At 47.8% G+C, this 12,144-nt stretch overlaps 1 protein-coding gene across 2 annotated transcripts in view; it reads left to right on the top strand.

Moving 5' to 3' along the window:
* Positions 1-8,006: 8,006 nt before the first annotated feature.
* ACSF3 (acyl-CoA synthetase family member 3) overlaps positions 8,007-12,144 on the top strand; it is a 56,142-nt gene continuing 52,004 nt past the window's right edge. Inside the window, exons 1-2 of one of the 2 annotated variants that reach the window (XM_048515144.1) lie at positions 8,007-8,133; positions 10,397-11,124. In XM_048515144.1, the coding sequence (XP_048371101.1) occupies positions 10,429-11,124 (696 nt within the window). In that variant the 5' untranslated portion in view covers positions 8,007-8,133; positions 10,397-10,428. Of the gene's footprint in view, positions 8,134-8,629; positions 9,059-9,298; positions 11,125-12,144 lie in introns of those variants that run through there. The other variant, XM_048515146.1, reaches the window with a different exon arrangement.

Below are 12,144 nucleotides of genomic sequence, written 5' to 3'. Positions count from 1 at the left end.
CAGGTTCCCCTCGAAACCAACAGAAATGAAAAACCAATTGAGTAAACAAATTTGTATTTCTATTGGTCAAGGCTTTCACGGGCTCGACTCATTGAAGTGTGCCGTGGTTCGGTTGTCATGGTTGCGATCGGTAAGAATTAGCCTGACGTTTCGCCTGCATCTGTGGCTGGCATCTTCAGAGGATCTGATGGTAGGAATGGAAAGTGGAGTATATATATGTGAGGTGAAAATGCCAGGCTACTCTATTCAGATGGCCTCACCTTTTCACCTCACAGTATATATACTCCACTTGCTTTCCATTCCTACCATCAGATCCTCTGAAGGTGCCAGCCACAGATGCAGGCGAAACGTCAGGAGAGAATGCTGCTAGAACACAGCCAGACAGCCCGGAAACCACACAGCACCCCAAATTTGTATTTCACTTTGCTAGCCTCGCAGAAGACGCGGGGCATCAGTTTTTAAAGCAAATAAATCTCCCGAGTGTCTGTTTCTGTGCTGTAGCTTCTGTGCTGTGACTTAGGCAGTCCTGGCAAAGTTTTGCCCTGTCCTAAATGGATAATGGCTTCTCTCTGAGTGAGCCTTTGCCGAGGACTTCGGCTGAAGCTGGCTGGGACAGAAGTTAGCCAGCTCAGACAGAGGGAAGCCAGACTGCAGCCAGCAGTGGCCGAGGGGAAGAGAAGGCCTTTGAACCAGCAGTGAGCACTGAGCAGCCTCCCCGCCATGCAAAGGCCAGATGGCCCAGCTAAGCATCTGAGGAGGACCACTGGGCAGGCGCTGCCAGGAGCTGTCGCTGAACGCCACTGCCCTCTGCTGGACAGCCGGGGTCCTCTTTGACATTTGGTTAAACAGCTTGAGGTGTGCAGGGTTGTGTCCCAGAGGGGTTCTTCTGCACTTGATTATATTTTGATATCGGCAGACCACGCAGATTGTCTCGAAGATTTTTGTTAGGTATCCAATTTTGTTAGTGACCATCTTCCCTTGGGGAAGAATTAGGACTAATAAAAGGAAATACTTCTTCACACAACGTGTGATTGGTGTTTGGAATATGCTGCCACAGGAGGTGGTGATGGCCACTCACCTGGATAGCTTTAAAAAGGGCTTGGACAGATTTATGGAGAAGTCAATCTATGGCTACCAATCTTGATCCTCCTTGATCTGAGGCTGCAAATGCCTGAGCAGACCAGGTGCTTGGGAGCAACAGCCGCAGAAGGCCATTGCGTTCACATCCTGCACGTGAGCTCCCAAAGGCACCTGGTGAGCCACTGCGAGTAGCAGAGTGCTGGACTAGATGGACTCTGGTCTGATCCAGCAGGCTAGTTCTTATGTTCTTATATTCTTATGTCTATTCATTCTAATTTCTTAGGAGCTAATATTCCAATCCTAGTGGACAATACTGACCTATCTATACATCTAGTAAGAATGAGATGGTCAAAACGGAAACTGTAGACAAACTCCAAAGCCAGGAACTTGTGGGATTTAGATCTGCATTTTTGCAACTCAATAGTATGACTGATGCTTTAACTTGGTTTGGAAGTTTAATTCAAGTGATCGTAGACAAAACCTGCTAGGCTTCTAACCTTAAGAAATGGCCCTTCAAGAGGAATCCGGAACTAAACGGCGACTATTACCAACTCAAACAACTGCTTAGAGATGTTTATGCTAAATATAAACAATCAGGATGCAGCAGCAATTTACCCCAAGAGTACTTTCGTACCCGAGAAATGCTGCGCCGGCTGATTGAAGAAAATGTGCTAAAAGAAATCAACATGCATTGGGATTCTCTCTTAATTGCCATTTCTCAGGATGATTCTCAGAAATTTTGGTCCCTAACGTCAGATGCACTTCAACCATCCAATCCTTTACCTACCAGAATCTCCGGTGATAAGTGATAGGGTTGTGGCCGAAGGCGCCCCTAGTGGAAGGGGTTGCCTTTGCAGTGTTTTTACGTGGCATGCTAAAAAGCCCTCTTTTTGCTTCTGGGGCCAGCTCTCCCTGCCTTCAGCCGGAGTGCCCCCTTCCCTCCCTTTTGGAGATCTGGAAAGTGGCATGCCAGAAGGGCGGCTGCTGGGCTCATCTGCTGCAGCTGAGTTGTAGAAGAGGCTTAAGGACCAGGGAGCTTTTGCCTGCGGCTCACAGAACCTGACAGCACAACAGCATAGCCTGTCTTTAGGTCGATTCCGCACTTGCGTTATCGACCTAAGTTTGAGCTGCGTTCGACCTAAGTGCTCCGCACAACCACTGGGATCGACGTGGTTTTGTACCAGCTTCGCCCCGTGTAACGGTCAAATTTCTGACTCCAGTTGGGAACGACTACTTTTTCAGGGAACCACGCTCGAACTCAGCTCGATTCCAGTAAAGTGCGGAATCTCTGGTGCCAGGAGTCCCCCATTCAGCCAGTCACAGCTGAGTGTTCCGGGCATGCGTACAGCTGGCCAATCAAAAAACGCCACCTTCGTCCCTCCATTCCTGTGGCAGTTTTTTTTATAATGTGTGTGGGGATAGACGGAACATGGCCATAGAACAGTAGCCAATCGGAACGGAGGGGCAAAGAGGCACAGGATGATTCCGCCCTCCGAGCTGGGATCAAGCTGGTTGCAGTGGGGAACAACAATGGCTTTGACCTAGGTTAGTACCCTTCTCAGGGAACTGGGTCGAACCTATTTTACTCATGTGCGGAATCGCCCTTTAAGAGGCCACAAGGTTCCCTGTTCTTTTGACAAGGGCAAACTCTGCCTGGTAAACAGTCGAAGGAGCTCCCAAAACTGTTTTATTGTTCTGGCCTCACAGGGTCAGAGTTCCTCACACTTTTTCTGTCTGGCCCTTCCTTATTGTGCCCTTTGCCCCCCTAGCCCAGTACCAACCACTTACTCCACAGCCAAGCAGTAATCCTGGCATGGAGGCAAGTACAGCACATGTGGATCCAGGGACCAGGATGTGACTCCAATAGTGGCAACAGAAAAGGAATGCAACATAGTGTGTCTGGTACTCCCCTACAACACCCCTGCAGGAGAGAAACATCCCAGGAACAAAGCAGCGCTTCCTTTGGAACTTCCTCCTTTCCAAATTGCATTGGGATGTTTGGGGAATGAACAGGGAAAGAAAGATCCTGTACATTAGGGTGTTCTGTCCACTGGGGCCTGATTTTTATCCAGTCACCCAGAAAATGTTAGGACCTTCCCAGTCCCTGGGCTCTGTCCCTGACTTCTTGTCAGATCCATTTGGGCTTCTGGCTGTGGGTCTCACCTGAGTACTTACATTTTTGTTTATTTCCAGAGTTGGCATCTTATTTAACCCAAGTCTTCCTAAACCATCTTGATCCATTAATAACGCAGGAAGTTTTGCATGAGAAAGGGTGGTTTGGCACAGCAGCCGCCTTTTCCTAGCAAGAAATATTCCCAAACAAGTGGCTAAAACAGGGAAAACGTTACCCGACAGGGAAGCAAGCCTCACAGCGATCGGAAGCAGGGAGGAGGGTGGGGTCAGGATTATCCTCACAGCTCACCTGGCCAGGCAGACACATCCATGAGGGGCGTGTGTGTGTTCCTATAAATAGCTGGACACCTTTGAGAAGCATTTACCAAAATCTGCCATTGTACCTGTCACCAGGAAAGTGGGACTGAAACATAAGCAAGTAAATAAATTCAATAACTGGAACAGCATGCTCTGCAGCACCTGTTCTATTTGGAAACAAAGCCGGTCTCCAACTGCTGGATGCTGTGGCCACAGCCACAGGTTGCTGACAAAGTCACAGTGCCTGGCGTCCCAACTGGAGTGCGGCACCGAGGCAAAGAGGCAGCCCCCTGGCAGCTGCTTTTGGGCTGGCAGATGCGCCTGGCGTGCCACGTGTGTGAAAACAGAGCCTGAGTCTCGAAAGCGCAGGGCTGTGCCAAGTCCGCTCATGTCTGCCACGCAACATATGCTCCGGTGTGACAGGAATTCCCCCGTAGCTCCTGCGTAGTTGAAGCAACCGCAACGTACTCCGTGGCAGGAAGGGAGCAGCAAATACCTTTTCTTTGAAAAGGGGCATGGACTTGCGTGTCCCATAAATTTTGCCCTCTGACTTGCCATCCAGGTGTGTGGGGAGGCTGACTGTAGCTCTGTTATCTCCACATAACAGAGATGAGGAGATTCGACGGAGGAATGTCGGCCAGAGAAACAGTATAATTTGGGAAGTGGTAATGGCTCAGGAATGGAGCCCCTGGTTTGTACACACAGGAGGCCAATATTTGCCCAGAGGAAGTGGGCATCATTCCCTGAAAGAGAATTTATATTTTTGATAAAAGCTTCTTAATGTATGCAGTTATTTTTTAAATTTATCTATGTCGATGTCATCTATTTACACCTCCAAAATTATTGTACTGAAGAACATGAGCAGATGCTGTCAGATAGAGACATCTTTTAAGAGAAGGGGGAGAGATTTGCTATTTTATTCTAGCTTTTATCTAACATCGTTTTAACTCCTATTCTGAACTGCCTTGAACTACGAGAAAGGCAGCATGAACAAACAAGCAAATAAATGTGGCTCCAAGATTGAATCCCAGTGTGTCAAGTCCTCTAGCTACTCTATTATTGTTGTAGATTTCACAGCTGCCAGATCTTTAGCTGGTTGTTGGCCTTCATTACAATTCGAGCCTCACCCAGAGGCCTAGGAAGTTGCAATGTATCGGCGTAGTATTCGTGCGGATCCCAGCAGGGCTGCCTTCTGAATTTGACAGATGTTAATTTTGTCAATTCGAAGATGTTTCAAGTGCTGCCCTACTGTTTTTGGGATGGCATTTCAGCTGCCGATACTCACTGGGACTAATTTACCTTCAGCTGGTTTGTTTTCCAGCCATAGGACGCCTGAAGCTCCTCGCATTTTGTGTTCTTTTTCAGTGACCCTGCTGTTACCGAGGACTGCTATGTCGATGATGGTCACTTTCTTGTCCTTGATCACGGTGATGTCTGGCGTACTGTGTGTCAACACTTTGTCCGTTTGGATGCAAAAGTCCCACAGGATCTTGACCTTCTCATTTTCCATTACTTTCTCTGGACAATGTTCTCTGGAACATCATCATCATCATCATTATTGTTGTTGTTGTAGATTTCACAGCTGCCAGATCTTTAGCTGGTTGTTGGCCTTCATTACAATTCGAGCCTCACCCAGAAGCCTAGGAAGTTGTAATGTATCGGCATAGTATTCGTGCGGATCCCAGCAGGACTGCCTTCTGAATTTGACAGATGTTAATTTTGTCAATTCAAAGATGTTTCAAGTGCTGCCCTAGTGTTTTTGGGAGGCGCCCAACATGCCGATTACCACTGGGACGCCCTCAGCTGGTTTGTGCCATAGACGCTGAAGCTCGATTTTCAAATCGCGGTATCTAGTGACCTTCTCGTGTTCTTTTTCAATGACCCTGCTGTCACCGGGGACTGCTATGTCGATGATGCTCACTTTATTATTATTATTATTATTATTATTATTATTATTATTATTATTATTATTATTATTATTATCATCATCATCATCATCATCATCATCATCATCATCATCATTATTAATTACATTTCATATACTGCCCAACCCACGAAGGGCTCTGTAAAACTAGCTGGTTGCCAACTCTCCAGTCCAGGGAATCCAGATGATTCCTTCCAGCCTGGCATTTAGGCTCCTGCTTTTCTAGGACATCTTTGACAGAGGTCGATTTATGACCTCTGTCTTCTTGTCTTGGTTCCATTTAATTGTATTTGATTTGTAGTTCTGCCTATGGTATTCACTATTGCATTATTATTTCTATTTCAATGCTGTCTTTTAAAACTATTTTAATATTATTTAGTTCGTTAGGGGCTCTACGGGGGTGGAAAGGTCAGGATTTTGGAATAAATAAAATTTTTTTAAATCCATTGTTAAGGAAAGAAAAGGAATGGCATTCGGGCTGGCCTTGGAAGGATTCAGTCTGTTCCCAAAAAGTGAGTGATGGCTGCAGCAAAGGAAGTGCACTCTGCACATGCTCTACGGTTCTCTCTGGGAATAGGAAAATAGTTCAGAGGTCTTGCCAGGAAGGGACTGGGGAAGGGATCTCTTTCCTGCAAAGAGAAAGATAGAAATCCCTTCTCTGGCTTGTTATTGTTTGTTCATTTGCAGGAAGTTTCTAATGTAAGGAAGCCTTATAAATATGTGATCTCTGCCTACAGTTTGAAGTTGAGCTTTCTAGACTGTGGCTCTGGCCTGGTGGAACTCTTGTCGACTAAGATCAGGACCCTGCAGGACCTGGCTCAGTTTTGCCAGGCTTGAAAGACATAGATGCTTACTCCAGGCTTACTGTTGAGACAGCAACGGTTATATAACTGCTGAACTCCCTATTCCCATTCTTAGCCTCGTTTTATTTACGTTATTTATTCTTAATTTTAGCTATTTTAGTGTGGGTTTTGTCTTTGTTCCCTTCATGTTCCTCCCTCTCAGTTGATCATCCAGCACATTGCTGAAGGAATGAAATACCAATGGGAATTTTAAATGATGGGTTTTTAATTGTATTATGTATTTTAATAGATTGTTATATTTTTATGTTGTCAGCTACCCTGACCTCGGCTGAGAAAGGGCACAAAATAAATCTAATAAAATATTTAAAAAATAATAAAAATCACAAGACCTTTATATCACAAAGCTCTTGAGGGTTGCTTAATTGGCACTTTCCTTTCTAAGCCTTTAGGGTCTGTCTCTTTTCTGATCAGTTTTGCAAGCTGTTCTCAGTAGTCATGCAGAAATGAATGCTAGAGTACAAAAGCGGACTCATGGTGAAGTTGCAAGATTCTTGTAGGATGTGAGTCTAGAAAAGGACCTACAGAAGAGCATTTGTTGTGCCTTCCTTGACATTTTTAATGTGCTGTAAGGTTCCTTGGAGATTATGAAAAATCAGATTTTTGTTAAACAAAGAATACATAGTGATCTTAATGAGCTGACTTGATATGTCCAAAGCACTTAGTTAAATTTCTTTGTAATCCTTATGCAACCCAATAACCATGTAATGCAGGCCAGTAAAAATATGGCATGATCCTTTACACCACTGACAGTGTAACCTCAGCTTGTGGAATGAGTTGCAAAGAACCAAATTTAAACAACAAAATGGTTTACTTTTCTTTACAATTAACACTTTTAAAACATCAACATTTAACGTTACAATTCAAGGTCCTGTTCAGGTTGCATTTCAAGTCCTTCTATTTACAGTCTACTGATATTGCCAAGTCCAAATTCTTCTTTGCAAGTTGGCTGGCTCCTGAAGACTCCAAGGGCTTGATGAACAGGTTGCAACATGATGAAGGTCTCCAGGAGAACTCTCACCCATTACAACCACAAAAGAAACCCTGAAACAATAAACTCCAACATTTACAACACAGCAAAACAACAACTACCTTCCCAGTAGTTCCCAACAATATTGAAATTACCTTAACAAGGTGTTCAGGGCTTATAGAAATCAAGGTCCGAGTCTGGTAGCCTTGTTCTTCTGCAAAAGAGCTCTTTCAGCCTCTCTGCTGCTCCGAGTCTCCACCCCTTACTGGGTCAACCCATTCTGGGCGAACCCATTCTGGGCATGGGGGTTACAACAGCATGGTATACTGTGAGTTTTGAACCAAAAACCAAAGAGGAAAAATGTAGCACACCTCAAGCAAACAAACGGAAGGAAAAAGTGTGTCAAAAAACACGACACTCAGGCTATGCAGAATGCATGCAAACGCAAGTGAATATCATACCAAACAGTGCAACTCTTGACCAGTGCAAAAGAAAAATACAACATCCTTTAACAGGCATTAAAATGGCCAACTGGTCTCATTCAAATAAATGACAGCAGGACATGTCCATTATGGAGGGGCGGGGGTGTGACATCCAGCAAATCCTCCTTTGCCAGTTCTGCGGGGCGACTTTGCTGCGGATCTGGTCCCGGGGGACATCCTGGCCGCGCTGTGACGTCACCCACAAACATCAAAGCCCGGTGACTGCACACCGCGTCATCCCCCGAGCCCCAAACGCTCCCCCTCCTCGAGGGACCCCCGCGCGGCCCAGATGAGCCCCGGAACCTGTGTGGCGGCGCCCAGTTTCCGGGGGGAACTCCGATCGCGACGGACCAGCGGGCAAGACGGCAGTTTCCGGCGCTCCCGGAGGTGAGGGCAAAAGTGGGGGGCACGTGGTGGAGGTCGAATCCGGAGTGGGGGGAGGGCTCCCTTTCTCTCTGTTGCTCCCCCAGAGGCAAAAGGCAGGACTTGCCCCGCCCCCTCACTGATTGGGGGGGGGATTATGCCCCCTTCCCCGCCCAAGTGGGGGCTTCGCCTTAGGGGAGCTCTGAGTCGGTTCTCCCCCCTTTTCCTTCCTTCGGACCGGGAGACCCCCCCCCTCCCCCCAAAGGAGAGGGCTGGGCTGGCTGCTGGGGGTGGTGCTCATTTAGGGGCGACGTCGGAGAGGGGCGGCAGACCCCACCCCCGGGCCCCTTCTGCTTGTGCAGGGCTGGGTGCTTGACTTTACTGAACCCCAAGGATGGCTGCTCGCGCATACCTGCAAAAGGAACGTGGTGGCGACGCAGCCGAGATGCATCATCCCACCTGGTTCTTGCTAGACCTGTGCCTCTGGCCACCTGCTCTCTGAGCTTCTGGTTTGCCCCCCCCCCCCCCCGGCTCCAACTTAATGTTGTTCTTGAACATTTTATGCTGATAGAAACTAGCCCACCAAAAGTTAACATTTTATATCTCTCGTATAATTTTGAAGCAGTTGGACTTAGCAGCATGACAGGGACCATTTATTCCGAGCCCAGAGCCACGGTGCTTATCTGGCTGGATACAGCTGCAGAACTGCCTCGCGTGTGTCAATGATAACAGTGAGAAATTAGCTAAATTAAAGAAACGGAGCCTCGGGTTTATATAGTAATATGCCACTAGCCCATAAAGTGGATTAGACTCCTCTGCATCCCTGTGGTGTGTTTCGAAAGGGAATTAGGCACCCTTTCACAAGCAGAACGGCTAAAGAGTGTTGAAAAAATAACCTGTGCCAGGTGATCTTGCGCGTGTGCCCTTGGTAGGCATAATCAGACAGAAGGTACGGTGTAAATCCTTGGGGAATCCAATTCCAGTGTAACCTCACTGGAACATTTGTCCCATTATGACATGACTCCCTGCACATGGGAAAATGCACACACTCCCAATTAGCACCCCTTTTGACAGCTCTCGCGCATACCTTAACTGGCAACTGTAGCGGGGGGGGGGAGGGGCTTCAGAGTTAAGAGAAGGCTTTTGTGAACAGCATTCATCTCTTTCTGTTCCTCTTTGTCTTTTTAAGCTGGCTTCGAGAGAAGAAAGGGTGCAAAGGTGCAAGCCCTCCATTGGTGCAGGACACATTTGGTTCAAATCCCACAGAGCTTCCCGGGTTAAGTTAGCATCTTCTTTGAATCTGGCTGAAAAAGTGGATGAGGATAATGTGAACAATTTTTTTGGGTTTTTAGGTGAGAACTGGGGGAGAGAAGGTGTACAGCTCGGCACAGGTGCCCGCATACATTTTGGTGGCAGCACTGGATATTGCCAAAAAGCCAAACCTTGTTCCATGATGCAGAGACTCTCAAAATACTTTCAGTTTTAAGCAGAATTTTAATTGCAGGGCGGTTATAAACGGCTCTATAAATCCCTCCGGCTGCCTGTGAGCCCAGCCAGTCTTTCACGTTTCTTCCACTCAGGCCTTGCTTAGACTTTGAGCTTATAATATCCCACGGCTATGTCTTCCCCCAGATGAATCCACTGGAAGCTGGAAAACATTGCAAACCTTCCCCTTCGGCTATCTGTTTTGTGCCCGTGCTTTCTGCTGGGTTATTTCACTTCCTCCATTTATTGCCATGGAAAGACTGAGCCCCGTTTGTTTCCTGCCCATCAGCCTCAAAGCCTTTGTGGTTCACTATAAGTACGTAAAGAGAATTTGCTGCCTTGGGCCCGGGGCCCTTCTGTCCTGGCAGAGTGAGCAGCCATGTGAGAGCACAAAGCCCACTGACAGGGGGTGAGGGCAACAGTTCTTCTCCACTCTTGTTCTCCTGCAACTGAGATTCAAAGGTATGCTGCCTTTGAGCATGGAAGTTCCATTTGGCCATGATCTACATATCCTCCATGCCTCTCAGCCCATTTGGCTATCATGGCTAATAGCCAAACCCATCCTCGGTAGATTCATGCAACTCTTTTGGGTGGTGTCCATTTCCACATCCTGTGGCAGTCAGTTCCACAAGGCAATTGCCCTCTGAGAAAAGGAAGACTTCCTTTCATTTGCGTTGATTTGTCTACCTATCGGCTTCACAGGTGACCCAAGTTCTAGTATTGTGGGCATCTTGTGGACTGTCTCTCTGGTTCCACTTCAAGGCGGATCATTCACAGGGATCTTTGATTTCTTTTTATCTAGTGTTGCATCTGGACAAGAGACTCAGGGGTGAAATGTTGCGCCCCTTGATATTTTCTGGCAGAATCTGCAGAGTCCAGTTTCTTGCTTGCAGCCTTTCTCCTTGGGGAAGGTGCTCCTCGGGACTCAGGTGGGCTTTCTGTGTCCACAGAGGCCTGCATACCGGCAGGACAGTCTGTTATGGGCAGGTTGCCCCAATCTTCACCAGAGCCTGGGCCTTTGGGGAGAGAGTCGCCATCATTGATGAGAATGGCAAGCATACCTACAAGGACCTGTACGCACGGAGCCTCCTCTTGTCCCAGCAACTCTGCCAGAAGCTGGGATGCACCAGCGGAGACCTGAACGGTGAGCGGATTTCGTTCCTGTGCCCCAATGATGCCTCCTACGTAACTGCCCAGTGGGCTGCGTGGATGAGTGGGGGCGTAGCTGTCCCTCTCTATAGGAAGCACCCTGCTTCAGAGCTGGAGTATTTCATCAAGGACTCTCAGAGCGCTCTCCTGGTTGTTGAGGAAAGTTACCTGGAGAAGATGGCCCCCAGTGCTGATGGGCTCCGGGTGCCCATTCTGCCCCTTCCACAGTCTGGGAAGTGCTCACCAGTTGAAGAATCCCTCTTGGAAGCCAGGTGCCCCATTTCAGAGTGGAAAGACAGAGGAGCAATGATCATTTACACAAGCGGCACCACCGGGAAACCCAAAGGAGTCCTCAGCACTCACCAGAATGTGCAGGCGGTGGTGAGTTCACGCTTCACCTACTGAATTAGGGCTCACTTGGGGGGCTTGCTTTGGAAGGGCAGCAGAAGAAGTAGGGAAACAGCGGGTGCTTGGAGCAGTTCCCCTCACTCTTAAGGACAGCTCACGCTTGCCTACATCTTCAGGTTGGGGGAGGGGTTGCTTCCTAAGAACATAAGAACAAGCCAGCTGGATCAGACCAGAGTCCATCCAGTCCAGCTCTCTGCTACTCGCAGTGGCCCACCAGGTGCCTTTGGGAGCTCACATGCAGGAGGTGAAAGCAATGGCCTTCTGCGGCTGTTGCTCCCGAGCACCTGGTCTGCTAAGGCATTTGCAATCTCAGATCAAAGAGGATCAAGATTGGTAGCTATAAATCGACTTCTCCTCCATAAATCTGTCCAAGCCCCTTTGAAAGCTATCCAGGTGAGTGGCCATCACCACCTCCTGTGGCAGCATATTCCAAACACCAATCACACGTTGCGTGAAGAAGTGTTTCCTTTTATTAGTCCTAATTCTTCCCCCCAGCATTTTCAAAGAATGCCCCCTGGTTCTAGTATTGTGAGACAGAGAGAAAAATGTGTCTCTGTCAACATTTTCTACCCCATGCATAATTTTATAGACTTCAATCATATCCCCCCTCAGCCGCCTCCTCTCCAAACTAAAGAGTCCCAAACGCTGCAGCCTCTCCTCATAGGGAAGGTGCTCCAGTCCCTCAATCATCCCTGTTGCCCTTCTCTGCACTTTTTCTATCTCCTCAATATCCTTTTTGAGATGCGGCGACCAGAACTTCCTAGTAGGCCTCTGCCCCAGCATCCCTTTTTTCTCACTTCTCTGCTGGGTTATTTTTTTCTGGAGAGCAGAGGCAACAGTTGCTTCCCTTCTCCAGTCGTCTTGTGATGAAGCATCTTTAAAGGCATCTCGAAAGTCTGTTCACTTTTTCGCTGCCTGTCGCCAAGGCGGAAAAATCCATTAACTCCCTGAGCCAAACAGAGTCAGAAGGACGGGTCTGCCAACTGCCAGTGT

This window comes from Sphaerodactylus townsendi, linkage group LG14 (assembly GCF_021028975.2).
Source record: "Sphaerodactylus townsendi isolate TG3544 linkage group LG14, MPM_Stown_v2.3, whole genome shotgun sequence".
NCBI classification, from domain to species: domain Eukaryota; kingdom Metazoa; phylum Chordata; class Lepidosauria; order Squamata; family Sphaerodactylidae; genus Sphaerodactylus; species Sphaerodactylus townsendi.
The sequence above is the reverse complement of the archived record's forward strand: the minus strand, read 5'-3'. Positions and strand labels throughout refer to the sequence as shown.